Below are 27,584 nucleotides of genomic sequence, written 5' to 3'. Positions count from 1 at the left end.
TGCCATCTTAACGCGGCTGCTGGCGCGGTCGCCTCCAAACATCATCCATAATCCAATTTTCAAACGATACCCCCGGGGGCCACCCTGGGAGACGGACTGAGCGAGAGAGTAATCTTGTAATAAAAACGATCCCCGTGAGCCGTTTTGTGGTGGGCTTGTCTCGCAAAAATATTTAAAAAAAAACACACACCACTTTTAGATGATCTCGGCGTTCGGCTCTCACTTTGTGCCGGCGGTAATTAATTTCACTCAATCCACGGGCGCCGATCCGCGCTTTTTACGACGCCCAAAACAATCCATTTGCTGTATCACATTATTCACTGTGCGGGGAGCAGGGGGTGGGTGGTTGGCTTTGCGTTCGAAGCGCGAAATAATAAATGAATAAATAATTTGCATTCCCTTTGCGTTTTTTAATCTCCATTCCCTCCATTGTCTGTTCTTCCAGCAGCAGCAGCAGCAGCAGCAAGTTTCTTTCAAAGTAACAGTTTTTGGGGGCTCTAAAATGGAATCGCTCAGGGAGCTAGAGGGGGGGGGGGGGTGCTGTGGTTTAGGGATATAAGATAGAGCAGTCCCATCACCATCACCACTACCGCCGCCGCCACCATCGGCAAGGATTTATCGCCTCCTGGCATCAGGAAATTAATGTTAACACCGCACGAAAAACACACACGTGTAGAGTAAGCTCCGCTAAGCTAGAGCGCTGCTCCACACTTGCCTTTTGCAGACACATTTGTGCCAGATGGTACGCGAACGCGTAACTCCGGACTCATATGCTCATAAGAAAATAGCAGCCAACACACACGTGGTGTACGGGCCCGCGATGGAGACGCTTGGTGTTTCACGCACGGGCAGCATTCACACCGCAGGAAGCCGTTTGCTAAAGTCAATTTCCTGTGCAAATTTATCTGTATTTTGCAAAAGCGACTCCACAGACAAAGGGCTCCAGCACACACACACACATACACACCTTTGTGGGGGATGGTTGATGGAAATTTTAAATGTATCCGTCGTACCCGTAGTACAATTTGGCTAATGTGCACAAGATTATTGCTCCACAAACAGCGCTGGACGACCGTAATCGGTTTGTTAGGTAGTGCGTTTGTGTCCTCCACAGCCTCCACACAGACACAGACGACGACGATCGATTCCAACTCCTTCCAACACGAACAAAGATGTTGGTTCCCCTGCACACTGTGCTGGATGAGTGTGAAAAATGCTCTCGCTGTCAAGTTCCTTCCTCTACCTACGCTGCTGCGTGTTTGGTTTGCATGAAGATGTCTTCCGTTCGGTGTGACAGACCACCACCAGCACCACTACCGCTTACCCTCGCCACAGTTCGTTGGCTAATAACAGAGTTTTCTCTGTTGCTAATAACCGTTTTTGTAATGGCACTAGCTCTTTATTGCAATGCGCACGCACCCTGCCCTTTGCTGGGAAGGTAAGACGACGACTAAGGCACAGGCACAACGTTCACAATGGTGGTGGTTTCCCCCGCTGTAGCCGGGGAAGAAACCGAAACAGAACGCAACGCCAATCTCCGAGCACCATCCAAATGATGGCATTTCGCATATAAATTTGTGTCCGAGTGTGTGTGTGTGTGTGTGTCTGTGAGTGGGTGGGAGGAGTTTTTCCTTCTTTTGTTTTTGGCTTTCTTGTGCTGTGCGTGCTTCTTGCCCTTAAGTGTGTGCACAAGCGTCTTCTTGTCTTTGAGAGACTTGCCATCGGCTAACTGCTGGTTCGTTCTGTATTGTATCCCCCCCCCCCCCCTCTTTTCCCGCTCCTTACGAGTGAGTTGTGTGAGTTGTGGGATTGGTCAGACCAAACACTGGCGACATTTATCGCCTGCTCCAGTCTCCAGGGTGGAAAAGGAGGGGCAAGGCACACTGAACCGGGTCAGCCCCGGAAAGATACCAAACTTTGTTTGGTTTCATGGGTTTTTGTATTGTTTTGTTGCCCACCGGCTCTAGGAGTGTGTCTGTGTGTTCTTAACTACTTCCACTCGCATTTGGACAAGCACACACCAACACACACTGTCCACTAGAAGTCATTTTATTGTGGATTGTGGTGACATTGTCATTTTCCATCCGTCTACAAGGGTTCGGAGTTCTAAAGCATCCCAAAAACGCCAACATTGGGTAGAAGCAGGTTCTATTTCCGTCTTCCGTTTGATTTCGCTTACTAATTCTTCCTCCCCAAAACTCTTATCGTTCACTCACCTCACCCCAGCGAGGTGTTGGTGGTTTTTCGGTCGTGTAAAATGGAACAAGCCAAAAAGCTTTCAAAAAAAGCTAGACAAAAACAAAGAGACGACAAGTAGCTTGCCAAAAACACATGCTCGCTACAGAACAGGAAGCCACCAGGAAACCCCCATCATCATCGGGTTAGCTGTCATTTTTACATTTGGCGTACTGGAAAAAAATGCCTGCGAAACACGCACCGCCTCTGCTGTAAGCCAAACAAAAGAAACATTATAAAAGTCACCGACAGGCGCCGTCGTTTCAGTTTCGGGATTAATCAAAAGCAGCACACTGAGAGAGCGGTGCCGGCAAAACATTTGTTGTTGGAGAAGTTAGAGTGAGAAGGGAAAATAAATTTCAATTACATTTCGTAACTCACACGAAACGCGGGCAAAGTAATGACCATAAAAATTGTGCCCCCAAAAATGGGGGTTTTTCCCCAAGACTTCGGTTTGCGGGCGAGCGCGGGCACTGGTGGCTAATGGGTTTAGGGGGAGGGGGGGGGGGAGGGGCAACATAAAGGTGTACACATTCGACACGAACTCGTTTCTGTATCTAAATGTAGCACGAACGTGGGGTTTCTGCTTTTAAGTTTGGTAAACCCATGTACCAGACCTTATTAAAAGGTGTAAACAAGCGCTTAACAATGCTCCTTCATGTGGGTAGTTCAGGTGCACCACACAAACAGCGAATGATCTTTCCCTCCTGAAGGTATGCTATATTGCAATACAATACGCCTGAAGTTATGCAATTGGAAAGATAGTGCAGGCACCTTTTTGAAGCTTTTGCAGCTCATGAACATGCTATTTTGTCTCGCTTCTCAAGTCCTTTTGTCCCTTGGGACCATCAAACTCGTGCTGGAGCTCACAAATGCCACCAAAGTTTCCTACCGAGTGTACAAATGATTAAGCAAAAGCACCCCCAAAACACGTTTGGACAAACTGTACTGGTTTGATAAGGCGCGTCGCGCTCAGCACGAGCGTGTTGCATGCAAAAAACAACAACTCATTTGCTCGAAGATCCATTAAATGGTAGCGTGGGGGAAAGGGGTGGCACGGAGGGGGGGAAACAAATTCATGACAAAACAAACGCGCACGGCACGGTCAAAACTTTCGCCATTTTTCGACATTTTATTTGTCTACGGTACACGCTCCTCTCCCTCTTTCCTTCTCACTCCGTTTCTCACTTTGTACGTGTGCTTGATATTGTTTCTCGCTGGTGTGCCGTTGGTTTTTTGAGAGCTTTGTTTTTCTGGATCGCGGTCGGCTCAAGACAAGATGGTACAAGATTCCTTTGGCGTTGCACCAGCCCAGAGGCAAGAAACGCTTGCTACAACGCCAAATGAGCAGAGTTGAAGCGAGGTTTTTGCTTGAGAAACAACGTGACTGACGTCATTGGGAGTCTCGTTTCGAAACCCATAAGTGGAACGTGTGAAGTCTACACTAGCCGAAAATGGCTTTGGTTCCTCGTGCCCGGGGACTCGCCCGGTGGTTGAAAGTTTACCCTGCTTCTCTGCTTCAGTTTGAACGTGTCGTCCCTTCATTCGTACGCTCTACCCGTAGGTTTGAGTTCGTGACTTGCAGCACACCCCCCATTACCAGGCCACTACGTATGAGTGTGTGTGTTTGTGTTCGCTCTGCAAAAGGTCAAGGTATGAGCGCGTTCTGAAAGCTTCTTACCATCAACAGCAACGTTGCTGCTGTTGATGATGCTTATCGATTACCACGCCCCGGGTTTCGATTTCGGTCGGAGTCTCCCAGCAGCACCGGCATCGGTAGCAACGGGTGGGAAAACCATGCCATGGTTTTGTAGGATTGGAATTTTGCACGCAATCTCCCCCTACACACACACACACACACCTATTTATGTCCTTGACGCACGATCATCTCGAGAACGGAACGGCCCTCCTTATTAATGAATTAGCCACGCTCGAGTACTCACTTCGACTGCTTCGAGTCTAGCGTGGGGAAACGTTCCCCCGACCCACACCATAGGCCCATACTTGAAAGGCGCACGTACCCCACCCCATCGGTGGTAGATGAGGAATCATTTAATCATGCTCATCAGGGGTAGGCAACGAAAGGCAACAAAATTGGGGCTTAAAATTTATTAGGCCACAGGCTGAAGCGACTTTTGCAGAACTTTTGGTGCTAACAAGAGAGGCAAAAAGGCAGCCGCATGGAAGCAACTTTCAATCGATCAGCTTTAATCGGAAAAGGATGGGTTTTTGGGAGGAAGGTTTTGTCGAGCAAGTTGTGCAAACTGTCACACGAAATCGGCCAAAGACATCCATTAGCGTTGAGTTGTCGTCTCTGGCTGTATCAGTTGAGCCGCGGCTGGATGGGAAAAAAGTTGCGCTCTAGAAGCAATTAAAAGAAAACTTTCCAGTTGATTTATCGTACGCAGCTAAGTAAAGTTGGACATCTTTAACGAAGGCAAAGCGAACGGTGTTGTGTTGAAAGCGGAATACAATCCACAGTAAGTAATTATTTTAGTTGCGCGTGGAACCACGCTTCGTTCGCCTCAACTGAGAGCATTGTTAGGTAATTTTGCCATGTCGGTTGCATACTTTTAGGCGGATTTATCGATTCGACAGCTCGGAAAGGCTCTGCACGCTTTAATAGTTTTGTATTTTCAAACTTAAAAAATGCAAACGCTTCAGAGCACTGAATAGTTTGGGTATACATTTTTCTTCCCTTCGACAAGAAATTCCCTATCTGACACGATCGGAAGCATGTTCATTTGTATCCGAACCGTGTGCATTTATCATGCCCGTCCGTATAATGAAGCGATGCTAAAAGCGATGCTAGCAAAGTAGCAGCAGAGCGCACCATCACCACCAAACCATCACCGAACTTCGTGACGTTGCTACAATTAATGGCCGAACCAGATAACCTACCCACTTCGTCCCAAGCCTTCCACCCTTCCTTCAAACACCTTTTCAACACACTGTCACCGGGTTTCCTTGGCCGGTCAACGCGTCGGCCACACATATGCGCCCGCTTTTCGGTTGGCTGACTTTTGGCTGGCACCGTGCCAACCGAGGCCATAAGCTTCTGGTTGAAAAGTGCATCGCTGGCCATCGCACGGGAGTGGTGGGGTAAGGGCGGTAGGATGGGGCGAAGAGCGGGCAGAGATGCCACCACTGTTGTCGGTGGCCTGTTTTATGAAAATGGACATTAATAGCTACCACATAATGGCTGTTACCACTCCAGGTAGGTGCTCGGGCGGCGAACAGTAATGTATGAGCGTGTGCAACAATCTACCGCACGGCTGGTGATGGACCGGCGCGGTTATCATAAACCGTGTTTCGGTAGGCAAATACAAGGAGCCGAGATGAATTATGATGAAGTAGCGGGTAGGATACGGGGTGTACATACGGCAGCACGCAATGAAATGTGTATGAATTAGTCTAATGAAGCGAAAGCCACATGGTGTACCTACGGGAATACATCGCTGGTTTCTTGGGGCAATTGCGCCTTAATGTATGCAAGTTTTAGAACAAAACGCCTAAATTTATACAAATCGTGAGACAAGTCTATCCTATTCGATAAAGAAGTGTCGTTTACTAGCAAAAGCAATAAATTTGAACCAGTCTTATCGAAACAAGTTCGTTTTTAAAAGCTTAACTTACAGACGATAACAAATCATTGAGATTCGCGCAGCAAACTACTGCTCCCAGCAACTGCGCGAAGATAATTAGTTTTTCCACACGTTAATCACACCCCCAATACATTAGCGCTTCCCACGCTTCCATTTTAAGCCATTAATCCACACACACACACTATCTTAATTTCGCATCTTTTACACCTGAAGGACATTGTTTTAAATTTATGTCCCAAACCGTAACCAAACCAACCCATCCCCACGGGAGCCTCAACGGTGTTTGGGCGAATGTTCGATGCAATTGCTTTATTTCACCTTTGTGCCGTGCAAAGGCAATCAAACGGCAGCGGCACGACCTGTTTGCCTCTGGTGGGTAGAGTGCATTGTATAGTTCGTGTTCGCTTCCCACCATCTCGGGGCCTTTTGGCTCGATCTCTTAACGGGCTGCCTTTTTGTGACACTTGCTTGATTTATTTGCTGCTGCTAGCTAGCTCCAGCGAGCTCCTCCGGAATCCGACGAAACCGTTGCGCTTGACTTTCATCCGGTAACTAGTTTTGTCTGCTTCACTCGTGCCTTGGCACATGGCTCATGCTCCCACCCGGGTGCACCCGGAGGGAAGATACTTCCGGGACTGAACCACACAGAAAAAAGGCAAGCTCCGAGCAGGAGTGGATAAACGAAAGCGTCCGCTTTAATCCTTTTGCTCGCTATCTCTGCCCACTCAGTCCACTCGTGCTCGGCTCGTGTCTCATTATCGTACCGCTTTTCTGGTGCTTCTGTTTTCTTTGCTGTTGCTTTCTTCTGCTTGCCTTTTCGCTTGAGTGAAACCCCGAATGGCCCCAAGGAATGGGAACGGATGGGTTCTGTTGCGCGTCGGTGGCACCAGGCGACAGACTGATCGCTCGTTTACGTCAGCCTTTTGCGTCTTGCAGCGACGGGGCTGGCAGGTTCAAGGCTGACAACGACCTCCTCCACTCTCCTTTCCTCCCCCTTTCTGCCGTCGTTCCGTAATGCTACCGAGTGGGTGAGCGAATTGCACCCGCGCCGTCCTCGACATTGGACGTTGGAGGCGCCCCCCGTGCGCTCGCACGGAAAAGGTGGGTTTTGCTATTGTGTACCGTGCGGTTTGGCAAAAGGGATGGCAATAAATAAGATTACTTAACTTTTTCGTATCTTGTAAATTAGTTCGAGTGCTCTCCCGGTCCCTCCGGGTATCGCTTGCGCCCATCGCTGCGCTGCGCTACGTTTTTGCAAGAAGTTTTTGCCGTTTTGCGACGTGTGCCTCCTCTCCTTTCACCATTTGTTTTGCACTCACACCGTTTTGTTGTTGCTGTTGTTGCTGCTGCTACTGTTGCCAGTACTTTTGAAGAGGACCGGGCAAACATTCCAAGCGTAACCGGATCTGCGTCCTTTCGGGCAGTGTTGCAGCCGCTGTGCCGCGCGGAAGATACTTTCCCTGTGGCTCTCCGGACGTTCGAACAGCGAACGTTGGGCGGGAAAATAAATCTTCCCTCCCCTTTCCTAAGGGCCGCACACGATCACGCGCTCACACACACACACATACAGACACAGGCGCTCATGATTGATTGTGCGTAATTATATTTGTATTATGATGTCCACCGCCCGATAGGACAAATTATAGTAATGCCCTTCAACAAAGTTGCTCTGTTTGTCTTCATTCCGCTTCGCTCGTTTGCTCCACCGAGACGGAGATTTTCCACCAACTAGCGTAGGGAAAAATACTTCACGACGGGGACAGAGGAATTGAAAAAGAAACCCCACAGGAAATTACGGCGCTTTTTTCCCTGCCAACCGTTAATGAAACAAACAAAAAAACACACTCACACACAACTTTCTTAGCAGCAAAAAAAGAAGCTTTTTCCCCGCACAAAACAATGGAGCAATGTCCTGGGCGCGCCAATTCCAGGCTCCATCCAGCGTGTCTTCTGCTCCGGTTTTATGTGCCCATTGCTTCTTTGTACCTCGCTGGCACGCAAAACCAAAAAGAAGAAAAAAAACAGAATGAAAGAAAGCAAAACTGTTGGCATCTCGAGCACGGTGTCCGCCACCGCGTGCGAGGGTGCCTGGGCCTGTGTTTGATAGGGGACCGAAATAATTTTAGCCCCACTTCCCAACCGAAGCGCTCCACTAAAGAATAATAGAAAGATGAGCTTCATAAAATACGTATCCCGGTGGCAGCTACAACTACCAACAGCAGCAGCAACAACAACAGCAACAAAAAGAACAAGAGAACAGAAACCCCTGGACCACTTGCTATTCCCTGGGCGTACGGAGAGCAGTCAACGAAAAAAAAAAGAGGGGACTAGAAACGCCCCAAAACCAAAGCACACAGGGCTGTGCGCGTGTACGGGAGTGCCAGCATCATACATTCACCCGCAAGGTAAGAATCTGGTACCTGGACCGAGGCTTCTTTGCAACCATTTGCTGTCAGTTCCACTCACACACTCACAGCCAACCGCTTGGGAAAGATTCGTGCCAGCAGCATTCGTAACGACCTGTGGAAGCTTTCAGCGAATATAGTGTGATGTACTTAAGTGGGGCTGGGTTGCGCTATTTCACCCTCCAGGAAGGTGCCGAGCTGACGGCGGAGAGACGGATGATATGCTGCTACTGCTTGGCGGCAAGCGGCCTGGACTTTGGATGGGTTTAGGTAATTACAACTATTCTGCTGAACCACGGGATCAGCCGTTTGCCGGTGTGGGTTGCTTTCGTTTATTGGATTGATTGTTGGCTATTTATGTTCCCACCGGCTGTAAGCAGCGATTTGTCTTATCAAAGGTGTTTGGGAGGCTATCCACCGGATAAACGGATGATTGAATCGGCAAACGGAATCAATATCCACTGATGCAACTATCTCCGAGCAAATTGAGGGATAGAATGGCATAAAAGACTGATTTTGTAATGCAAATTGCATACATTTAGGCGTTACTATCTCAATTTTGCCGTTAGTTATGCAATACGCCATTAAGTATGCAATTTGCATGACATTTACATGTTTCTTTTTGCATAATTTAACAGATGTATGCGTAGACATTAGGAATTTAATACGAAGAGCAATAAATATGGAATTTTTATCCCCAAACGAGCTCCAGCAAAGCCTCAGCAATAGAAATTAGCAAGCTTGCATTGTACAGCATTTCAAATCAAGGCTCCCAACCTTTGCAACACATTACCAGTCCCATCTTGGCGGGTAAAACAATCCTCTGTCCCGAGGTAACCCATAAATTATGAAAAAAGATTACGTTTAAGAAGCGTAATTTGCTCCCCTTTCCATTGGGCGAACATCCCACCTTACTTAAGCCGTAAGTTGCCAGTTCCACCCGCACATATGGTACAGCGAAACCATGCACTAACCATTACCATGTTTGCAAAACATTGCACCGATTCCTATCCCTTTCTTTCTGCCCTATATGCATGCATGAGAATGCCGGGGACAGAACGACAAACGCGCCGAGCGTTTTTACCTTTGCCGGTTCAGGTGCACCCAAAAACCCCTCGCTGCTACAAACTAATCCACAAAGGCAATCAAAACCATTATGACCCATTCAAAATTTAGTAACTGCGACGTACCCAGAGTGTACACACATACATAGAGACGCGTGTGTCAAATGCAGCTCAAGCATGGCGAAACTCAATCGTGTTTGTAGGTGAAGCGACCCCTAGAATGCGCTTATTTCTAGCGCCCCTGGTGCACCAAAATTCCAGCGGCAATCCCAGCACAGCCCAGTGGGTGAGCGTTCAGCAGGACTGTCCGCACGACAACAACAAAGCAAAAAAGCGCTAAAACCTTCACCATTTGACCCAAAACCCAAGTTGTTCTCGGTACTTCACCTCTTCGCGTACTTCGCAGTGCACACACCGACTGGTTCCCGAGCGATAGGTGACCTCCCGCCGACACACATGTGGGCGTTCTTCATAATTGATAGACAGCGCCGACGACGCGGCCCGGCGCTGTCACAGCGGAGGGCTTGAATGAAAGTTTAATTTTGTCATAGCGCAATGATTTCTTCTGCAGTCTGCAGCAGGGAGCGCAGAGAGAGGGGGGAAAAACACAACCTGCTGTTAGAGGATTTACTCTGCACCCGTTCTCTAGACGCTCAGATTCAGTGTGGCGCACCGTTCGGCACCATCGTCCCTTTCGGCAAGACGCCCGATTTATATCGTTCCTCCTTCGCTTTCGACTTTGGTTCGACGACGGTCGGACACGTAAAGACGTGCCCATAAACTTCTTCACAAATGAAAGCACCCACAGGACGTGGGGGGTGTTTGATATATTGTAGTGCTTGGAAAAGCTTGGAAAGATCTCAAGCCCGCAGGAGAGCCACAGCTTTAAAGTGCTGCAGTTAACGACCTCATCTTGGAGGAGCTCATCGGTCCATTTCACCGGTTCAGGTTAAGGGAAACAACGGCAAGTGTCTCTTGGTGCGATGACTGAACCTTGCGGCAGTTTCCAGTGGCTCCCAACAAATGCAGAATATCTTTAAAACCAGTCCCTTTTCCGGAGGTGTCTTCGTTTTCCCCGTTCGTGCGTGAGAAACGTGCGCGCACAGGGTTTTGTTTTATAACCGCATTAAGCTTCCGTTGCTCCGTTCAGCGAGCTGCTGCTTGTAATCTGATTATCTGCCCCGGTTTGCCCGTACACGCTCCAAAACGAGCCTTAAAGGCAGTCGGCTGGACGCACCAAACGTCGCCGAAACTCCGAACGGAAGAAGAGAGGCGGAAAAACGCCCTGCTTTTGGCCATCATCACCACGCAGCACGGTTGCTCGTACGTAAAAAGAAAACAACGGAAGTCATCATCACGCAGAAGGCGACCCCGGCTCGGCTCGGGGAAAGACTGCAGGTTGGTTTGCATCGGGGTTCGTTACCAACCCGACCCTTATCACGGCAAGCTCGAGTGTGCCTTGGCACGGTTGAAACGCTTGCCATCATTTCCTCGATGGTGAACCAAGGACCCTCCTCCCTCCACGGCTCTAATCGCCTTGGGCGTAATGAGAATCATGCAACACACACATGCACACAAACACGCGCGCGTACAAAAGGACGAGAACAAAGAGAAAAGCGTAATTTCGGTACGCCATTTCGGTTGGCGCTTGGGCCGTTTCGCGGAGAGATTGTGCACACACGTGCGTGCGTGCGTGCGTGTAAATGGAGCGGCGCACAGTGCTGCAGTGGAGCCTTGGCGCTACCGATACCACACACTTAGACACACACTTAGACACTGTTAACTTGCCCATGTAACCACAGTTTGCGGCGGTCCGACACACTCCAACCGCGAAGGCAGCTGTCCACCCCAAGGGTTGGCGTGTGTGTGTGTGTCTGTGGCGTAACATGCCTAGTAGTGACACGCTCACTAACACACCAGCAGGGAGAGGTGGTCATAAGGGGTCCCAGGATCGCCACTTAGTAACACCACACAAACACACACAGACACATTGTTGTTGTGGCGTTCATTTGTCATGTCGACTCCAATTCCGACGGGGCTGGTATCCGGTTTCGGAAGGGGCAGCAGCGAACGTGAGGGTAGGATAGGATGTCATTACCGTCCGTTTCGAAACTTTGCTCACGAAACAAATACACACATACACACACACGCGGCCTTCGCCGATAGTAAATGCCCCCTGACTGTCCTTTCCCGTTTCCGTCCCCAAAGTAGAAGAACTTGACCGCGGCCGACTGATCACCGTGGCTGTGGCTGTGTGTGTGTGTGTTTCTCTGGCTGTAAAACACGGTGGTAGCGAAAGTTTTACTTCCCCCCCCCACCTCCCCCACTGTTCCTTTTTGGCTTCCTGTCACGCCGGGAGCGGCAAAGGCCACGACACACAAAGGACTTGCACCCAAGTGGCACCCCACCCACTTTGGTGCTGGTTTTCGCTTTCGCGAGGTCTGCCGTTTCCAGCCACACACACACACCTGACCTAAGAATTACTTCAAACACACACACACACACACACACACACCCACACACTTGGAAGGTAGAAAAGTAGTTGGATGACCATTCCCGGTTCGTCGTGACACGTCGGCAGCCTTAAGGTCGCGCAGAATTGTGATGGGAAGCCCTTGCATTTCCGTGGCGTTTTGCAGAAAGGTGAAACAGTGGACATTATGACAAGCGCACACTGCACACACACACACATGCACACGTGAGGATTCACTTTACCTTTTTTTTTGGGTTGTAATTTTACACCACACTTTCTACCAACTTCCACTTCACTGAAACCGAATTGGGGAGAAGGGCACCGTTTCTTCCCTCAAAAAACCGGACGTGGTGAATGTGTCTTTCACGGGCTCAATTGCACGCACACACATGGGAACACTCACAGACACACACACAGAGAAAACAGTGTCAACTTCAGCAAAACGTTTTCCTATTTTCACTGGTTCACAATTTCTCGCACAAGCTTCGCGACCGAGCGCACGGGAAAATGTGCCCCATAATCTTTGCAAACTCGCTCGAGGAAAGCCCGCCCGCCCCCCTTTTTTTTGGCTGGCCCGAGAGCACACACATAGACACCGCGGCACGGCACCGCACAAACAAGGGGATGAAGTTTTTCGCACCCAGCTTCACTGCGCCCTCAACGTAGACTGACTTCCTGTTCGGGACTGCACGGCACGAACGACACAAACCTTCCTTTACTCCTCTCCTCCACCCCGTGAAAGCACGAACGCGTCCACATCCTGCGGGACACGAACCCAAAACCCCACCACTCTGCCCTCGCGTCTCCTTTGCGCGTCATGTCTTTGGGAGAAGGCGCGATGGTAAAAAGCTTTCCCCGACGCGAACGACACATCTCGCACATCCTTGCGCTGAGGGAAGAGGGAGTTGCGGCGACGGTGGAACCACTTTACTGGGCAGGCGCACTCACTGTCTCGGAGCGCGTTTCGGCTTTCGTAGTCCCCCGTTTTGAACGTGTGTGCATGTGTGTGTGTGTGTGTGTGTGTGTGTGTTTTTGTTCTTTCGTTTCCACTATTGTGTGCCACTTTTCGGGAAACTTTTCATTTCTACGGAACAAAACGTGTACACGGCCGCCCGAACGCACACCTTTGCTCCGGTTTTGGGGGGTGCCGTTCGGTTCGAGGCACAGGGTGTCTCGGACGGTGTGCTCAAATGGCGGAAGCAAATTTGTGATTTAACGTACTATTTACAAAAATATTTGAAGATATTTCAAACGATTCTACAAACCACCAGGCGTTTGGCAGGCGGATTGCATACTTTTAGGCAAAATTTTCCTTCTTTCAAATGGGTTTAACTGCTCAGAATTTTTTTCTTTAAATTAAAATAGCTAATCTCGGTTCTCGGTTTTCTCAATATTTTTTACACCCTGAATAATAACATAATGTCAGTAATTTACAGGTACACAAGACTTTTTAAGACTTATTTTTGTTCATATGTCCATATTTTTCCTACTATTCAAACACGCAGTTTCTTTACACATACAAAACAATAAATACTCGTAAAAAGCGTTTTCAAAAATGTAGCAAAAAATTAAAGTTAATTAACGCCCCCAATTCTTTTCACTCGGCGTTAGAGAAGAAAAAAAAGTTTGAGATGATTAAGAAATTTTAAAATGGAAACAACAAATGACAAGCAACTGAAAGGCTTAAATCGCTACCCCATTGACGCATCATCAATCATTTAAGATTTGATTTTTTTTCCCCCGCACACACTGTTGCTTGATTATGCTGATGGGCATACATATTTTGCGATAAGAGAGCACGCAAGAAACACAATCCCACAAAGTAGAGAATACTAAGTAAAAAAATGTATTTAAAATCATTTTATGTAAAAGTGATTGGCCTTCGCGTGAGCAGATTTAGTTTAAGTTTATCACTTTTTTGCAACGATTTTCGTTTTCTCCGCAACACCGAAACAGTGCCAGACATCAGAAAACAAATCCGAGTAAGTAATACGATCTTCACTCGACAATCCCCTAAACGGTAACGGTTGCTTCTGGGTATTGTAAAAAACGCTGGTTGTAAAGCTTCCCAGTACATCCTTCGCCACAAACACACTTCTATACGCACAACGGCACGCAAACACACAAACATTGTGCGAGTCCACAGTACGCATGTCCAGTGATGTCTCGCGCCACGAGAGTGTGTTTTCCTTACCAAGCGAAACCTTTCGCCTCGTCAAAGGGGGCCACCAACCAGCAGGGTTGACAGGCCCTAGCACCAGCAGGCACACAAAAAAGCATTCGACACCTTCTTCGTCCTTCCGATACGGCACACAATCACTACTGAGCCACGGCCAGCACACTTACACACACTCTGTTTGTCAACAAGCGTCACGGAAACGAGGAAGGTGTTACTTTGCTGCGCGCTGTATGTAAACATAGTTATTTTTGTAAGCTGCTTAGCAAGAAAAAAAACGGACCCCACTGCTAAGATTCGACAAAAGTTGCAGTTTTAAAGTGTTGGTAGTGAATTGGTTGCGTTGAAAGTGTGTCAGTGCGGTTTGGATGTGCGTTTTAAGCATCGTTAAGGTGAGAAGAATCTAAAGGGCTTTCGCGACATTAACTGCGTAGAAGAAGAAAAAACTGGAAGCAAAATTGTTGCGTAGAATTTAATGCGCTCGTGGCAAAATAGGTAAAAAAATGTGATTGACAAGGGGCACGATTACATTGTGGAAGAGGGAACAAAGGTAACACAGCTCCGCCAATTTCCTATCAACAAGTTTTACGCCTAAATGTAGGCACGACAAGCAGCACGGCAAGGTGCGCGAACGGTACAGTAGTGTGAACCGCAACTCGTACACTGTACAAAATGGTTTGCAAATGTTAGTGTTTTTCATCAGATTGTTTTTGAGCACATTTTGTAGAAAAATTTATAAAATTCGTTAAAATATAAGATCATGAATGTTTTTACAATTATATATTTTCTAAAAAAAATGTCATTTGCCATAAATGGGGATTTAGCGTTGTGTTTTGATTGCGTAGCTGGATTTTTTTTTGTTTCCACGCAAGTACGTCATCAACGCAGCATCCCTTCAAACGAGTTTGAACGCATTTGAGCGAACGTCAACGTAAGAGAGAGAAAAAGGGTCAGCGCACGTGTGAGCATCTTAGCGCAGCATGAAGATGCCTTTCCACGAATGCAGAGCAACATCTTCAATTCAATGAGTAGAAAATAAGATATATTGATGTTTGTTTAAATAATGATTCCAAAAACCGTATAGTTTTGAGGCACTTTAGGGCAAAATTGTTGGAAATTGGTTATTACTGGAAAAAATACTGAAAAATATAATTAATTCAAAAATAGAAAAATCCGTCATATATACAGTTAAATAATTTAAAAAATAATCTAATTAATCCCTCTGCTCAAACAACTCGCTCAAAACACTCAGCAACATTCCCCTACAGTCTACAGAAGAACGCACACACACACCAACAAAGCCCGTCCAATCAACCCCCTTTCGCAACACATCTCTTTACGCGCGCACAAACACATATGCCTACCGTAGATCAACCCCCTTAAGCACGCCGGACCCGCATCACATCATATTTACGGCGCGCCACAACCACGAGACGCGTCAATCTGCAGCGAACCCTTCAACTGGTCGGTACACAACCCGGTACACAATCCAACCCTCAAGGCCTGTGGTGTGTAGTGTTGTGCTGCTGTCGCTGCTGCTGCTTTCATCTCGCGTTCTCGTGTGCTTTTTTGCCCAGTGGCTGTGGTGTGCTCGTGTGTGACCTGTATTGCCTCTTCCGACAACCGACAAGTGAGTTAAGCGTGCGCATTTGTTGTTAGAAATCTTCCTCCCCACGGGCTGAGAAGTGATTGCGCGTTCTAGGAAGCAGTGACAGGGGTACTCGCCTTTATCCACGCTTGCTTTGCTACCGCGGTCGCAATGTGTGCGAGTGCGCAGGCCTGCTTTCTCCATGCGCGACACGTGTGTATTGTGCAAGCTTCCCGTGTGTGTGTGTGTGTGTGTAGAGGGCCCGATCGATAGGCAGACTGGCCGGCCGATATCCATTTGCACGTACCAAATACATGACCTACGGCAATACAACGCAACACGAGCGGCAAGCAGATTTTGAGTGGCTCTCTGTGTGTGAAGCGCATTGCTCGCTTGCATCCATCGGCCCCGTACGGTGGTGGTGAGGTCATTGAATTGCGCGTCCCGTGCAGCGGCTGCGTCTAACAAGGGGTTGTGCAAAGGACGCGCGCGCGCCGGTGTGTGTGTGTGTGTATTTGATTCCTGCGCCGGTTTCACGTGCGCTGGGCGATAGAGAAAGAGTGAGCGAGAGAGTGTGTGAGTGGAGCGCGCGTTTCGTATCACATTGCGACTAAAATTAGCACACCGCACATCTCTTCCCGAGTGCGAGAGCGGAGGACGATCGTCACCCTGCAAGGCCAATAAATTTATCAGCATTTGTTTTTTTCACTTTCACGATTTGTGTTATGTGCTGTTGGCGATCGGCGATCGGTGCGTTAGCGTCTTGCGCTTAAATTATGAGCCATGTGCGCCTGCTTCAGCTGATCTCCGGTTGGGTGCCCGTTTTGAAGGCCGTTCTGATAACATTTCACTCCCTTCGCGAGGGGGCATTGCATTATCGATCTTTCGTTTGGCTCGATGGAGTGCATTGGAGTTGGACAGTGTTACGAATGGGTGTTGTAGCAGAGCATAGCGAAGGTTAGCCGCATCCACACGCGGAAGCGAACGGAAGCCACAAAACGGAGCGATGGGAAACTCGTTTTTCTACCTCCGCTAAATGCCACTCGGATGGAACCGATCGAGTCTAGGCAAGGGGAAGTAGATTACAAGCACCGGGTGAAGAGAACATACCAATTAAGTATGGTTTCTCGGGTATTCTACACTTATAATTACACACACGATGTAACATCTACCACCCAACCGACAGCATGGCGATCGAGCTAGAAATAGTGAAGGCAAACAGTTTTCAGTTTGTTCAAACACTTTTATTTGCTGTATTTTTTCCGTTTTTTTTTCGACAGCAAAAAAAGCAACATCCGTCGTTGATCATCTCCGTCGTCTATTTAGGTGCACGCGATGTTCGGACGGGGAGAAGAAAAAAGAAACAAAACCCCCTACGCGTACGCAAGCAAGCACAAACGCAAAGCCATAAACTCGCCCCCAGTCTCCGCGAACACGACCGTCACGAAAAAGTATCAAAAGTGGGAATGGGACGCGGTAGAAAAATGCATAACGAAAACAACGAAACAAAAAAAAAACATTGAACCTCGGCGACGATGGTTGGACTTTGATCGCAACAGCAAGATCACAACAACAAGCGTCGATCGGCGGCGGACGGTTTTAATTCTCCCTTGCTTTACCGCCGCTTTCGACGCGTTTCATCGCAGCAGGCTCGAGACCGGTCCCAACCGGTAAACATTCACATGCTGCTGGGTGTGTGTTGATGTTGCGTACACCCGTGTCGCCCTTTTGTGTGGGGAGCAATATCGCGCGCGCGTGGAGACCGCGAAACTGTGTCACGAATCGCTACGGGAGAGAGAGAATGCTCGAGAGCAGCAGAGACGGCCCCGGATGGGGCAAAATTGTTAATTTTGTAGCGACAAATACTGGACAACTCAAATGGATGTGTGTGTGTGTGCGTGGTTCGCTTACTTAGAAAGGTTCTACACGCAAATCTGATAGAGAACAAAAAGCGTTGCAGGAACCCTTTTTACGCAAAGGCGATAAGGCACATCGGTCCAGCAAATATTGCTCGTTCCTCTGATGATAAGCAACCTCTTCGCCGACACAAAACTATAGTTCCGTTTTGCAGTGCGCGATCGTTCACAGACGCTAAACATACTTCCAGAACAGCCTACACGGGGTACATGGGCACAGGTCCGGTGATTGGCACATATTAGCGACTTCATTTGCTGGTCTAATGACCTCCCCTGCCTCCCCTATTTTCCTGCGAAGGAACAATGCTTTTTTTTCTCCCCGTTTTGAGCTCTTATCTAATTTGATTGTATATAGTTCCAATAGGTCTATACTGCCAGACGATTGTTGGACGATAAGAGCGCGGCAGCGCACCCGCGATAGTGTGCGGTGCGTTTTGTTTGCCGTAAAACGTGGGGTTGCATGTCCACCCCTACTCCACGTCACCTCGCTAGTGTGCTCTAATGGTCGACAGTTTTATTGGATCAATCGGACTTTGGCACTTGGAACAGTCTGGATCGTACTCTGACGCGGGCGGGTGCGACGAGTTTGTGGTGTAATTGCAGCAAGAACGCTACGGGCAATTGAACGTGTTTGTGAGATTGATTTTGAGATCAGGCTAGCTTGTGTGATGCTGTTACAGGGCATTCCGCAGTACTATTCAGATGTTATCCAAGAATCTGAACGGCACTTTAAGAGAAACTAATTCTGAATCCATACTGGGTCATAGAAGTGATACTAAACCAATACTAGTTCTGGAATAGATCCTGAAGCCAAATGACCCCTGGAACTGATCCCGAACCCAAATGGATTCTTGAGCTTATCCTGGATCTATACGGGTCTTGAAATTGATCCCGAACTCATACTGATCCTGCATTCAATTCTGAGCCCATACCGGCCCCGGAACATATCCAGACCCTATCTCCATTCTGGAACTGATTACCAACTCATAACGACCTTGTCACTCTTGCTGAAACACTACTGGAATTGGAACTGATACTTAACCCATGCTATACGGACCAAAGAACTCGATGCATACTAGTCTTGAAATTGATCCTGAACCTATACCGATCCTGGATACGAGTCTGAATTCATTTCGATCTCGGTACATATCCTGTCCCTATACAGATCCTATACCCATAACGACCTTATCATAACCTTATCAGTCCTGGAACTCATCCCTACTTTATTCCGATTCATAAATTGAACCAGAACCTGTCTCAGTCCTAAAACCCCGATACAGTACCTACTCTGATTCAGTACCTTACTTCAGTGCTAGCATTTGTGTAGCGAGAAGATGTCCGACATGGTATTTCTTGTATTGTTTTTTGCTGACGATCGCTATTTTTGCGTCGCGCGTTTTACGATCCTCACATTCCGCGTTGATGTAACTATTCGCGTACCTCATCATTACAGAGAACCATTGTGTGTGTGTGTGTAACCAGGGAAAATAATAGCCACTGTCACGATGAATCAGCCAGAGAGTGGCCAAACAATGTGACACTCCACCACCAGTTGTCTCATCTTCAAAACTGCCAGCACTCACTCGACTAAAGCACCTTTGTCAAGCCCTTTCGGAGGCAACCTAATGTTCCGCGAAAATAACGCGCCGAACCCGCGGGAGGATGGAGGAGGGTGTCAGGCTTCCAAGGCACATCATCTTTCCGGTGCTCATTACCACACAAATGGGCGACGTGTCCTCTACGGTTTGTCGTGGTCGCTCGCATTGAAAACTATTCCCGTTCGCGCTCGATTAAGCACGTGCCGTTCTGTGTGGCTTTTTTGCTTGTTTTGTTGTTTTTGCTTCCCATTGCTCGGTGTGTAGTGTGATGCTCACGTTTTATTGTAATTTCTTTTGATGAGAAAAACAGCTCCGGCTTGGGGGAAAAAACATACCTCTCACTGGCTGGCACTGGGTTCTGGCGCGAAAAGGAGCTTAAAGACCCGGTAATTGGATGTAGAGAGTGGGTAATTAAAGTATTTTCCTTTGCCATTTTCACTTCCATCATTATTCATCCTTACATCTCTGGGGGAGGGAGGGATGTCAGAAGGACGAGGGAGACATCATCTTCTTCCCTATCATCATCAGCATACTAGCAGGACATCGTCACGCTGTTGCGCCTTTCTATTCTATTTGAAGTGGAAGGCTTCAAAGTGGCCTGAACCTCGTTTCAAGTGTTCCGCCATCGGGCACCTGCTCCTTGACAGCGATGAAAATGAGCTGCCAGAAGGAGCAACCCCAAGCAAAGATGTCCTTTTTTAACGGGATGATGTCTCTCACTCTCTATCTCCTCTTTGTGTGTATTTAAAACTCGTCGAACGTCTTGAAAGAGTTAAGCGCGAGCAGCGAAAGATTGATTACGCGTGGAGTGCTTTCAAACAGCTTCAGGGCTGTCATAATTCCGGGCATCTCCCAACACTAGCACGGAAGAAAGGGCCCCGAAGCTAGTGGTAATGGAATTCCAACCCACAACCCACCGCACGATGGGAACATATTGTTTACTTTGCCCCACGGACTCAATCACAGGTGGAAAAATGGAAGGCGTTTCGTTGTGCCGTTGGGTCCACCACCATCCCATGAAGTGCCGGTAAACATCATCAACGTAAATGAGATTGGCTCGTGTCCACACGGCGTCACACCGACCGAACGGTGGGTGAGGAACCTCCATCCTTCCGAGGCTGTTTTAAAAATTCAAATATTCATTTCCACCCCACCATGGGCACAAACACACACGCACGGGGGAAAGGAGGAACAACCGGTGCTGGCCGTTGTTTTCGCGCCACGTCAACCAAAATTAAATGCCTCGGGAGCATATTAGTAGTGCCAGGAGTAGTAGTAGTAGTAGTAGTAGGGGCAGAAAAACAAAGCGCCCAAGGTTATGGTAAACAGCCATTCTAGAAGGGCAAACAGCTGCAAACTCAAGCCTCCGGATCATGCACCTACAGAGTTCAAGTGCATTCGGTGACCACCCTGGGGGGGGGGCCTTGTCTTAAGAAATATGTCAAAAGACGATGCCCATGTTGTCCCCGCTCCTCTTCACCACCACACCCTCCACGCTCGTGAAGATCCTTTTCTTCTGACCTCATTTTGCTGTTTGTTTTGCGCTCCCAGGGTTTTGAAGGAGTTGCGCGTTTCCTTTTTGCAACCTTCAGAGAGTTGTAGAGCATGGGTGGGGAATGGGAGGAGGTTTCCCATTGAATAATTGAAGCTGTTTGTTTTGTAAACACACATACACACAAGGTGTGCTACCTTTGGTTACTAAATTTAGCTTTGGGAATGTTTTCACTCCACACCCAACCCTTTAAAATAGAATGCGTTGGGGACATGTTGTAACCCTCTCTCACTCTTGCTCTCTCTCTTCGACTACGCAGAGCGCAACGTAACGAACACGTGTCACGCACCGAAACTTTCAAACGTGAGCTAACGTTTACACGCACCCGCGTATCGATCGCAGGTGGCGCTGAAGCACGGACGGCACGCGTTGCTTTAAATGATTAATTTTGTGTGTGTGCTTTAAAAATGTACTCCCAAAACAAACGGTTGAAAACCACTGCCCATTTTTTTTGAGGCAGCCGCTCCAGCAGCAGTACGTGTGCAACATGTCGGCTTTAATGTGTTTTCTTCTTCTTCTTCTTTTCTTACAGCCCCATTTAAATACACATATCAGACAGCAGAGTTTACAGTGCCAAAAGCAAGCGCAACACACAAGCGGACACTGGCAAAGAAGCCATAAACAATCGTTCCACCTAAAGTTCTTCCACCAGTTCTTCCAGCTAAGTTAAGGCTAGCAAATAAAGTTACCGTGTTGCCACAACCGAGTGCAGCACAGCACGGTTTGTACAAGTGAATCGGCAACTTCTCGGTCATCCCGAAAAATAGGAACGTACACCCACTATCTTATCTCGCGATAGGAGACAAATAGTTCCATCCGACGAAGACTGCGACCACGTGTGCTCCCCAAACCCAAGAATCATCATTTTCCGCAGTTTTTATTTCAAAAAGAAGCCAACAAAATGATGCGCTCCTTTGGACCGTTGGCCGCCCGGCTTATTGGGCAGGGGCAGGGGCTCCCCGCGCCGGTCGGCCGGCACCAGCGCTACTGGAGCCAGCGGTGCGTACGGCTGCTCAGCACCAAGCGGCAGGTGAAGTATCTCGAGGACACCATCTTCCCGCCGGAGAACGGCCTGGAGCAGAACTCGCTGTACGACAACAACATCCCGGTGCCGCACGTTACCCTCGACCACTACCTGTGGGACCAGTTCAGCCAGTGGGCCAACAAGACGGCAGTGGTAAGTGGCAAGCGGGTGGGAGGGAGGAGACCGCACAAGCAAGCAGACAGGGTTCAAATTCCGCGCACCGTTTGCGCCCCCGACTTGAAAGCTGTCAAGTCGTTAGCCAATTGTTTTATGAGATAATTTATTCCTGCATCCCCCCTCTGCCAGGAGGGTCCGTCCGTGTTTGGTTAACCTGTGGCCGGTACGGGAAGGCGATAGTGCCTCGCAGTACCCCGCAGTACGCAGACGACAAACTGCGTTATCTCGCGTATTGTTGTTGATGCATCTCGCGCCTCGCGCGCCGGAGGCCAAAGTGCGCGATGATTGTGGCAAACGCACACACACACGGAGGCCCAGATCAAAGTGGACACACATTATCTATAGCAATTTTGAGCAGGTTTTGATAGGACCGAATTTATACCGGATTTTAAGGGTCCGAAAGAGGGAAAGAAGAAAGTGAAGCCAAAATTTGGCACTATCAGTGGATCGTCCGTCTGGTGCAAACCGGACGGAACGAGTGTGTAGGTTAAAAGGGAAAAAGTGACCCATCCAGTGGGGATGTTTGATTGTGATTGTTGAAAGAAGAAGAGCAAGCAAAAAAGGAATAAATTTCCTCGAATCAAATGTGATCTGGAACGGTCTGGACAAAAATTTGTCGGAAATTTGGCTTGCGTTTGCGTCAGTTGTGACCCTATTTTTCTGCATCCTTATCACGCTATTAAGTTCTAAACATCAACATTCGACTTGTCTAACGATGCTTCTCTTTCCCATTGTCCACAGGTTTGCGGTATTACTGGGCGCAACTACACCTACGGCACGCTGCGCGATCACTGTGCGGCACTGGCGATCCGATTGCAGCGGAAGCTGCACCTAAACTTCGGCCAAACGCTCGCCGTGTGTCTGCCCAACATTCCAGAGTTCCCGCTCGTCACGTTCGGTGGCATCGAGGCCGGACTGGTGGTGACGACGATTAACCCGATCTACACGGCAGGTACGAAGAACTTAGCCACGTGCGAGCGTGAACTATAATAGATGGTTAAGGTCCGAATAGAGGTAGCATAAGTGGTGAAATTGAAGTTTTGATTACATTCCTGCTATACGCAAGTCTACGTCGAATCTCTCAAAAACCTGCAAAAATGTTGTATAGGAATCATTTGTCGGAACAGAGTTGGTTCTCTATCGGTATTTACGCCAATAAGAAGAAGATAGCAATGCCTCACTGATACTGAGGTGAATCCGACGGATCTAGAAGGTGACACTGACATCTTCAGTATAGGAATCAACTGGATGATGATGACTGACTGGCTGGATTCAGGATCAGATCCAAGATCGTTGAGGAGTCAAGAGCTGCTCCAGGACTGGTATGAATACAAATATCAGTGTCAAGGACCGATCAGAAGTTATGTGGACTGTTTTGTGTTCGGGATCAATTCCAGAAACGATATAGGTACTGTATAAATCTCAGAATCGATATCAGTTTTAATGACAGTGAAAGATCTAGTATCTGTTCCAAAACCAGTATGGATTCCGGATCTGTTTTAAGAACGACGTAGTCTTGGAATCAGTTCCAGGAACAATATGGGTTCTATATAAATCTCAGAATCGGTATCGGTTCTAGATCCAGTATCAATTCCAGGGCCAGTATGACGTTCACTACCAGTTCCAGGAACCGTTACGAGTTCCGGATCAGTTTTAGAAGTGACGTGGATTTGGAATCAGTTGGAAGAATGATATGAGTTCACTATATGTCTCAGAATCAATATCAGTTGCAGGACTGGTACGAACTTAGAATCAGTTCCAGGGCCAGTATGGGTTTCGGATCAGTTTTAGCAGCGACATGGGTTCGGAATCAGTTCCAGGAACGGTATGGGTTTTGTATAAATCTCAGAATCGGTATCAATTCTAGGGCCAGTATGAGGTCCAGTATCAGTTCTAGGATTGGTACGAGCTTAGCATCAGTTCCAGGACCAGTTTGGGTTCCGGATCAGTTTTAGGAGAGAAATTCGGGTTCGGAATCAGTTACAGGAACGGTATCGGTTCAGCATAATCCTCAGAATCGGTATCAGTTCCAGGAGCGAGTATGAGGTCCTGTATCAGTTCCTATACCGATATGAGCTTAGCATCTGTTCCAGGAACTAATACGAGCAAGGACCGACGTGGACCCACGATCAGTTCGGATACAAATAATGGTTAAGAACCAGTTGCTCTTGATGTGCTCCCTGGGAATTAAGCAGCACCTGAGAATAACGTTGCATTTGTTGCTCTAAATTGTCTCCATTCTTTAAATATAAACACCAAATTTGTATTTCCACACCAACGCTACCTCTCTAATCACTGCATAGGTGAGGGCAGAAAGTCAAAAAGTGGAACACGATGTACTCGATCCCCGTCCAAAGATTGTGCTGCGTTGTCATTGGCGTGTCGCGTGCAATACCGGCGCCATTGATTTGTACACCCACATGGAACTGAACCCACGGAAGGGTTTGGTTTATCAGTCCCATCCGTACCTCGCTGGATTAGTGTACTGTCATCACCCACGAATTGAGGGCGCCATTATCATACAGCATCTCTCCACACGGTCATGCTGCGTACTCACGATTACTCACTGTGGCCATTCATCGCCCCCAATCGATCATTGAAATTGAAGGGTCGTAGAACGCTTATCAGATGCGAGTGGAAGTTCACTTCCTTCTTGCTTGGGACAGGTACATCGTACACATACCCCAAGCAGAAACCAAAAAAAAAAAAAATAGGCCAGTCATTGCTTTATCGCAACCTTTTATGACCGTAGCGAATCGATTGAGCTGTGCGCGAAGAACCAGTATTCGATCGGTTGTGCCGGTTTACACGGGGGTTCCAGCAAGACATGACTCCCCACGGTACATGAGTCGTAAATTAGCCCAATAACGCCGCGTGTGATAACGTTTTTTCCACGTTCCCCCTTTTTTGTGTAGCCCGCGCAGACATTTCAGCACTTCTTAGAAAGGTCGCTCCTTTCCCGCGAGATAACATTCAACTGTCGTCTGCAATCGATTTGGCTTTTTCCTCCACATTCCCTCTCTCGATTATCTCGCCCATTCTCTATCACTGACGGGACAAGGTTCATACTGAGTTTAATGTTTTTTGTTGTTGTGGTTCCGTCTTGCAGAGGAAATTTCCCGCCAGCTGGTGGACAGCGACGCCAAGGTGCTGATCGGACTGGCATCCAACTATGCAGTATTAAGGGAGGCGGCACAGCAGGCCAAGCGCGACATACCGATCGTCTGCATCCGGTGCACCAACGACGAAAGCCTGCCGGCCGGTGCGATCGACTTTGCCGAGCTTTCCAACCCGAAAGGTACGACGGTTCGTGGCCTTGTCAGCATTGCAGTTTCTCTAACCTATTCCTCTCCTTTCCCACACACACGCACACAGGCATTCACTACAGCGAGCTGCGGCAGCACGATCGCACAGCGGACGATATCGTCTTCCTGCCCTACTCGTCCGGCACGACCGGCATGCCGAAGGGGGTCGAGCTGACGCACCTGAACATTGTCTCCAACAGTGAGATGCTGGCGGTAAAGGCAGGCAACGGCACGGTGGTGCTGCCCACCACCGACACCTTCCAGGACGTGCTGCCGTGCGTGCTGCCCTTCTTCCACATCTACGGCCTCACGGTGACGATGATCTCGAAGCTGCGGCAGGGCTGCAAGCTGGTCACGCTGCCCAACTTCAAACCCGACACGTTCCTGAACGCGCTCGCCGAACACAAGGGCACGGTGCTGCATCTCGTCCCACCGATAAGTAAGTCCTTCGCCCCCCCCCCCCCCTCTTTGTCGTCCCCGTGAGGTGCTAATGGGTTTGTTTTTTTCCCTTCCCTCCGTCCAGTTATCTTCCTCGGCCATCACGACGGCGTCAAGCCACGGCACACCGACTCCATCCGGAACGTGTTCTCGGGCGCGGCGCCGATGGGAACGCCCGACGCCGAACGCTTTACCGCACGCGCCCCGAACGCCGAGTTCATCCAGGGGTACGGGCTGACGGAAACGGCACCGGTGGTGCTGATGGGTGCGCTCGGCTCGCGTAACTACGCCTCGGTTGGATCGCCCTGTCCTCGCACGCAGGCGAAAATTGTCGACCTGAACGATCCCACCAACACGGCCCTGGGGCCGAACCAGTCCGGCGAGCTGCTCGTCCGGGGGCCGCAGGTCATGAAGGGCTACCACAACAACCGCAAGGCGACGGACGAGATGATCATCGAGGGCGGGTGGTTGCGCACGGGCGACATCGCGCACTACGACGAGCAGCTGCAGTTCTACATCACCGACCGGCTGAAGGAGCTGATCAAGGTGAAGGGCTTCCAGGTGCCGCCGGCCGAGCTGGAGGAGCTGCTGCGATCGCACGAAGCGGTGGCCGATGCCGCGGTCGTCGGCATGCCGCACCCGGTGGCGGGCGAGGTGCCGCGAGCCTTCGTCGTACCGAAGGCGGGCGCGCGCGTCTCCGAGGACGCACTGAAGGCGTTCATCGCGGAGAAGGTGGCCGTGTACAAGCGGCTCGAGGGTGGCGTCACCTTTCTGGACAGTATTCCGAAGAACGCGTCGGGCAAGATCCTGCGGCGGCAGCTTAAGCTCGAGCACTGCTCGTAGAACGGGCAGGGAAAGGCTCCCGCATCACACGATATTACCCTTGCGCTAGGTTGAAGGGTTCCACTACTTGTAAAATCTCATCTTCCTCTAGGTTTTGTTTGTTTTTGTTTTTGGGCAGGGCAATGTGAGGCGAGGTATAGGAAAGGAGCGAGAGAGCGAGAGCGAAAGGAGATTAGTGTAGGCACGTGTGCTGTTTGTTTTTTAATTAAGCTGACCATTCTCGAGCACAGACCGTATTAGCGCGACCCCCCTTTGGGAAAATGGTCGCCAACGACCGTAGTGTGTGTGAAGGGCTCGGTTTTAGCGCGGCTCATTCCCCATTTTGTGGGGCGGCTTAGTGGTGGTTTTCTGTGGTACTGTATGTTATGTTTTTGTTTTTAATAGGAGGACGTGTTACTTTAGCTTTAGCCCGCCCTTTCCGCCTTTCTCCTCGAGCCCAGTGAGCACAAAGCATTAAGTACATGTTAAAACGTAAGCGTAAAAATAGACCATTTTGTATCCTTAAAAAGTGTAACCTGTCTATATAAATGCTCAGTGCTGCAAAATGTCACTGTCAATGTCGTAAAAAAAACTGACTAAAACAAAATCCATATCAGCGTCACGTACTCAATTGTCAAAAATCAGAGGTGATACTCAAAACGGTTGGTGTGACCAGTACATGCTTCAAGACATTGTGTGCGAACATCGCTTGGTCATTCACTATGTCATGACTTTTTTTTACTGATGATCAGTGATCAGTTTTGCAAAATGTCACTGACATAGCCATGACAAATTCCGACTGAAACAAAATCATGTCAGTGCCACGAGCTCGACTGTGATGATCAGAGGCGAGCCTCAAACAGTTGGTGCGACCATCACAACCAACTCTTGATCTGTCACTTGGTCGTGACATTTTCAGTCGGTGATCATCCCGACAGTAATGGGAGATATACGGTGCTTGTGAGTGGTTCCAAGAAACATAATAAGCTTGGTTTCTCTCTCTCTCTGTTTGACCCGACAGATAATCAAAACAGACAGAGGGAGAAAGCATGCTGATGTTGGTACTTGAACCCTTCCGCCAAGTATATTCCAAGAATGTCGTGATTATCGCCGACAAAAATGTCGTGACCAAGTGAGTGACCAAGAGTTGGGTGCTAATCAAAATGTCACCAAGCATGTGATTGATCCTCCAACTGTTTGAGCCTC

General features: G+C 48.7%; 2 protein-coding genes across 4 annotated transcripts in view; one reads left to right on the top strand and one right to left on the bottom strand.

The window, feature by feature from the left end:
* The window catches only part of LOC1273247 (potassium voltage-gated channel protein eag), a 46,180-nt gene extending 33,719 nt beyond the window's left edge, over positions 1-12,461 (bottom strand). For both annotated transcript variants that reach the window (XM_061641987.1, XM_061641988.1), the window contains exon 1: positions 12,025-12,461. The gene's annotated coding sequence lies outside the window, so the exon portion shown is untranslated. The remainder of the gene's footprint in view (positions 1-12,024) is intronic.
* Positions 12,462-14,037: 1,576 nt separating this feature from the next.
* On the top strand, positions 14,038-26,985 carry LOC1273249 (uncharacterized). 2 transcript variants are annotated; one of them, XM_061642327.1, is made up of 6 exons: positions 14,038-14,350; positions 21,145-21,789; positions 22,555-22,765; positions 24,923-25,111; positions 25,189-25,557; positions 25,642-26,985. In XM_061642327.1, exons 2-6 carry the CDS (start codon positions 21,514-21,516, stop codon positions 26,397-26,399), a joined length of 1,803 nt encoding a protein of 600 aa, XP_061498311.1. In that variant the 5' UTR covers positions 14,038-14,350; positions 21,145-21,513; the 3' UTR covers positions 26,400-26,985. The 2 variants fall into 2 exon arrangements, with proteins under 2 accessions (XP_061498311.1, XP_061498310.1); XM_061642326.1 differs by lacking the exon at positions 14,038-14,350 and adding an exon at positions 15,370-15,588.
* The last annotated feature ends 599 nt before the right edge of the window (positions 26,986-27,584 follow it).

The sequence above is a fragment of the Anopheles gambiae genome, chromosome 2 (genome assembly GCF_943734735.2).
Source record: "Anopheles gambiae chromosome 2, idAnoGambNW_F1_1, whole genome shotgun sequence".
Classification (NCBI taxonomy): domain Eukaryota; kingdom Metazoa; phylum Arthropoda; class Insecta; order Diptera; family Culicidae; genus Anopheles; species Anopheles gambiae.
Note: the sequence above shows the minus strand (reverse complement) of the source record. Positions and strands in the feature narration are given on the sequence as shown.

What these genes read in the sequence shown, in the direction of transcription:
- LOC1273249 (XM_061642327.1), top strand. Translation starts at nt 21,514, where the DNA reads ATGATGCGCTCCTTTGGACCGTTGGCCGCCCGGCTTATTGGGCAGGGG. An exon ending in TAACCCGATCTACACGGCAG is followed by an intron (nt 22,766 to 24,922) that starts GTACGAAGAACT and finishes TCCGTCTTGCAG; the next exon opens with AGGAAATTTCCCGCCAGCTG. An exon ending in CGAGCTTTCCAACCCGAAAG is followed by an intron (nt 25,112 to 25,188) that starts GTACGACGGTTC and finishes ACACGCACACAG; the next exon opens with GCATTCACTACAGCGAGCTG.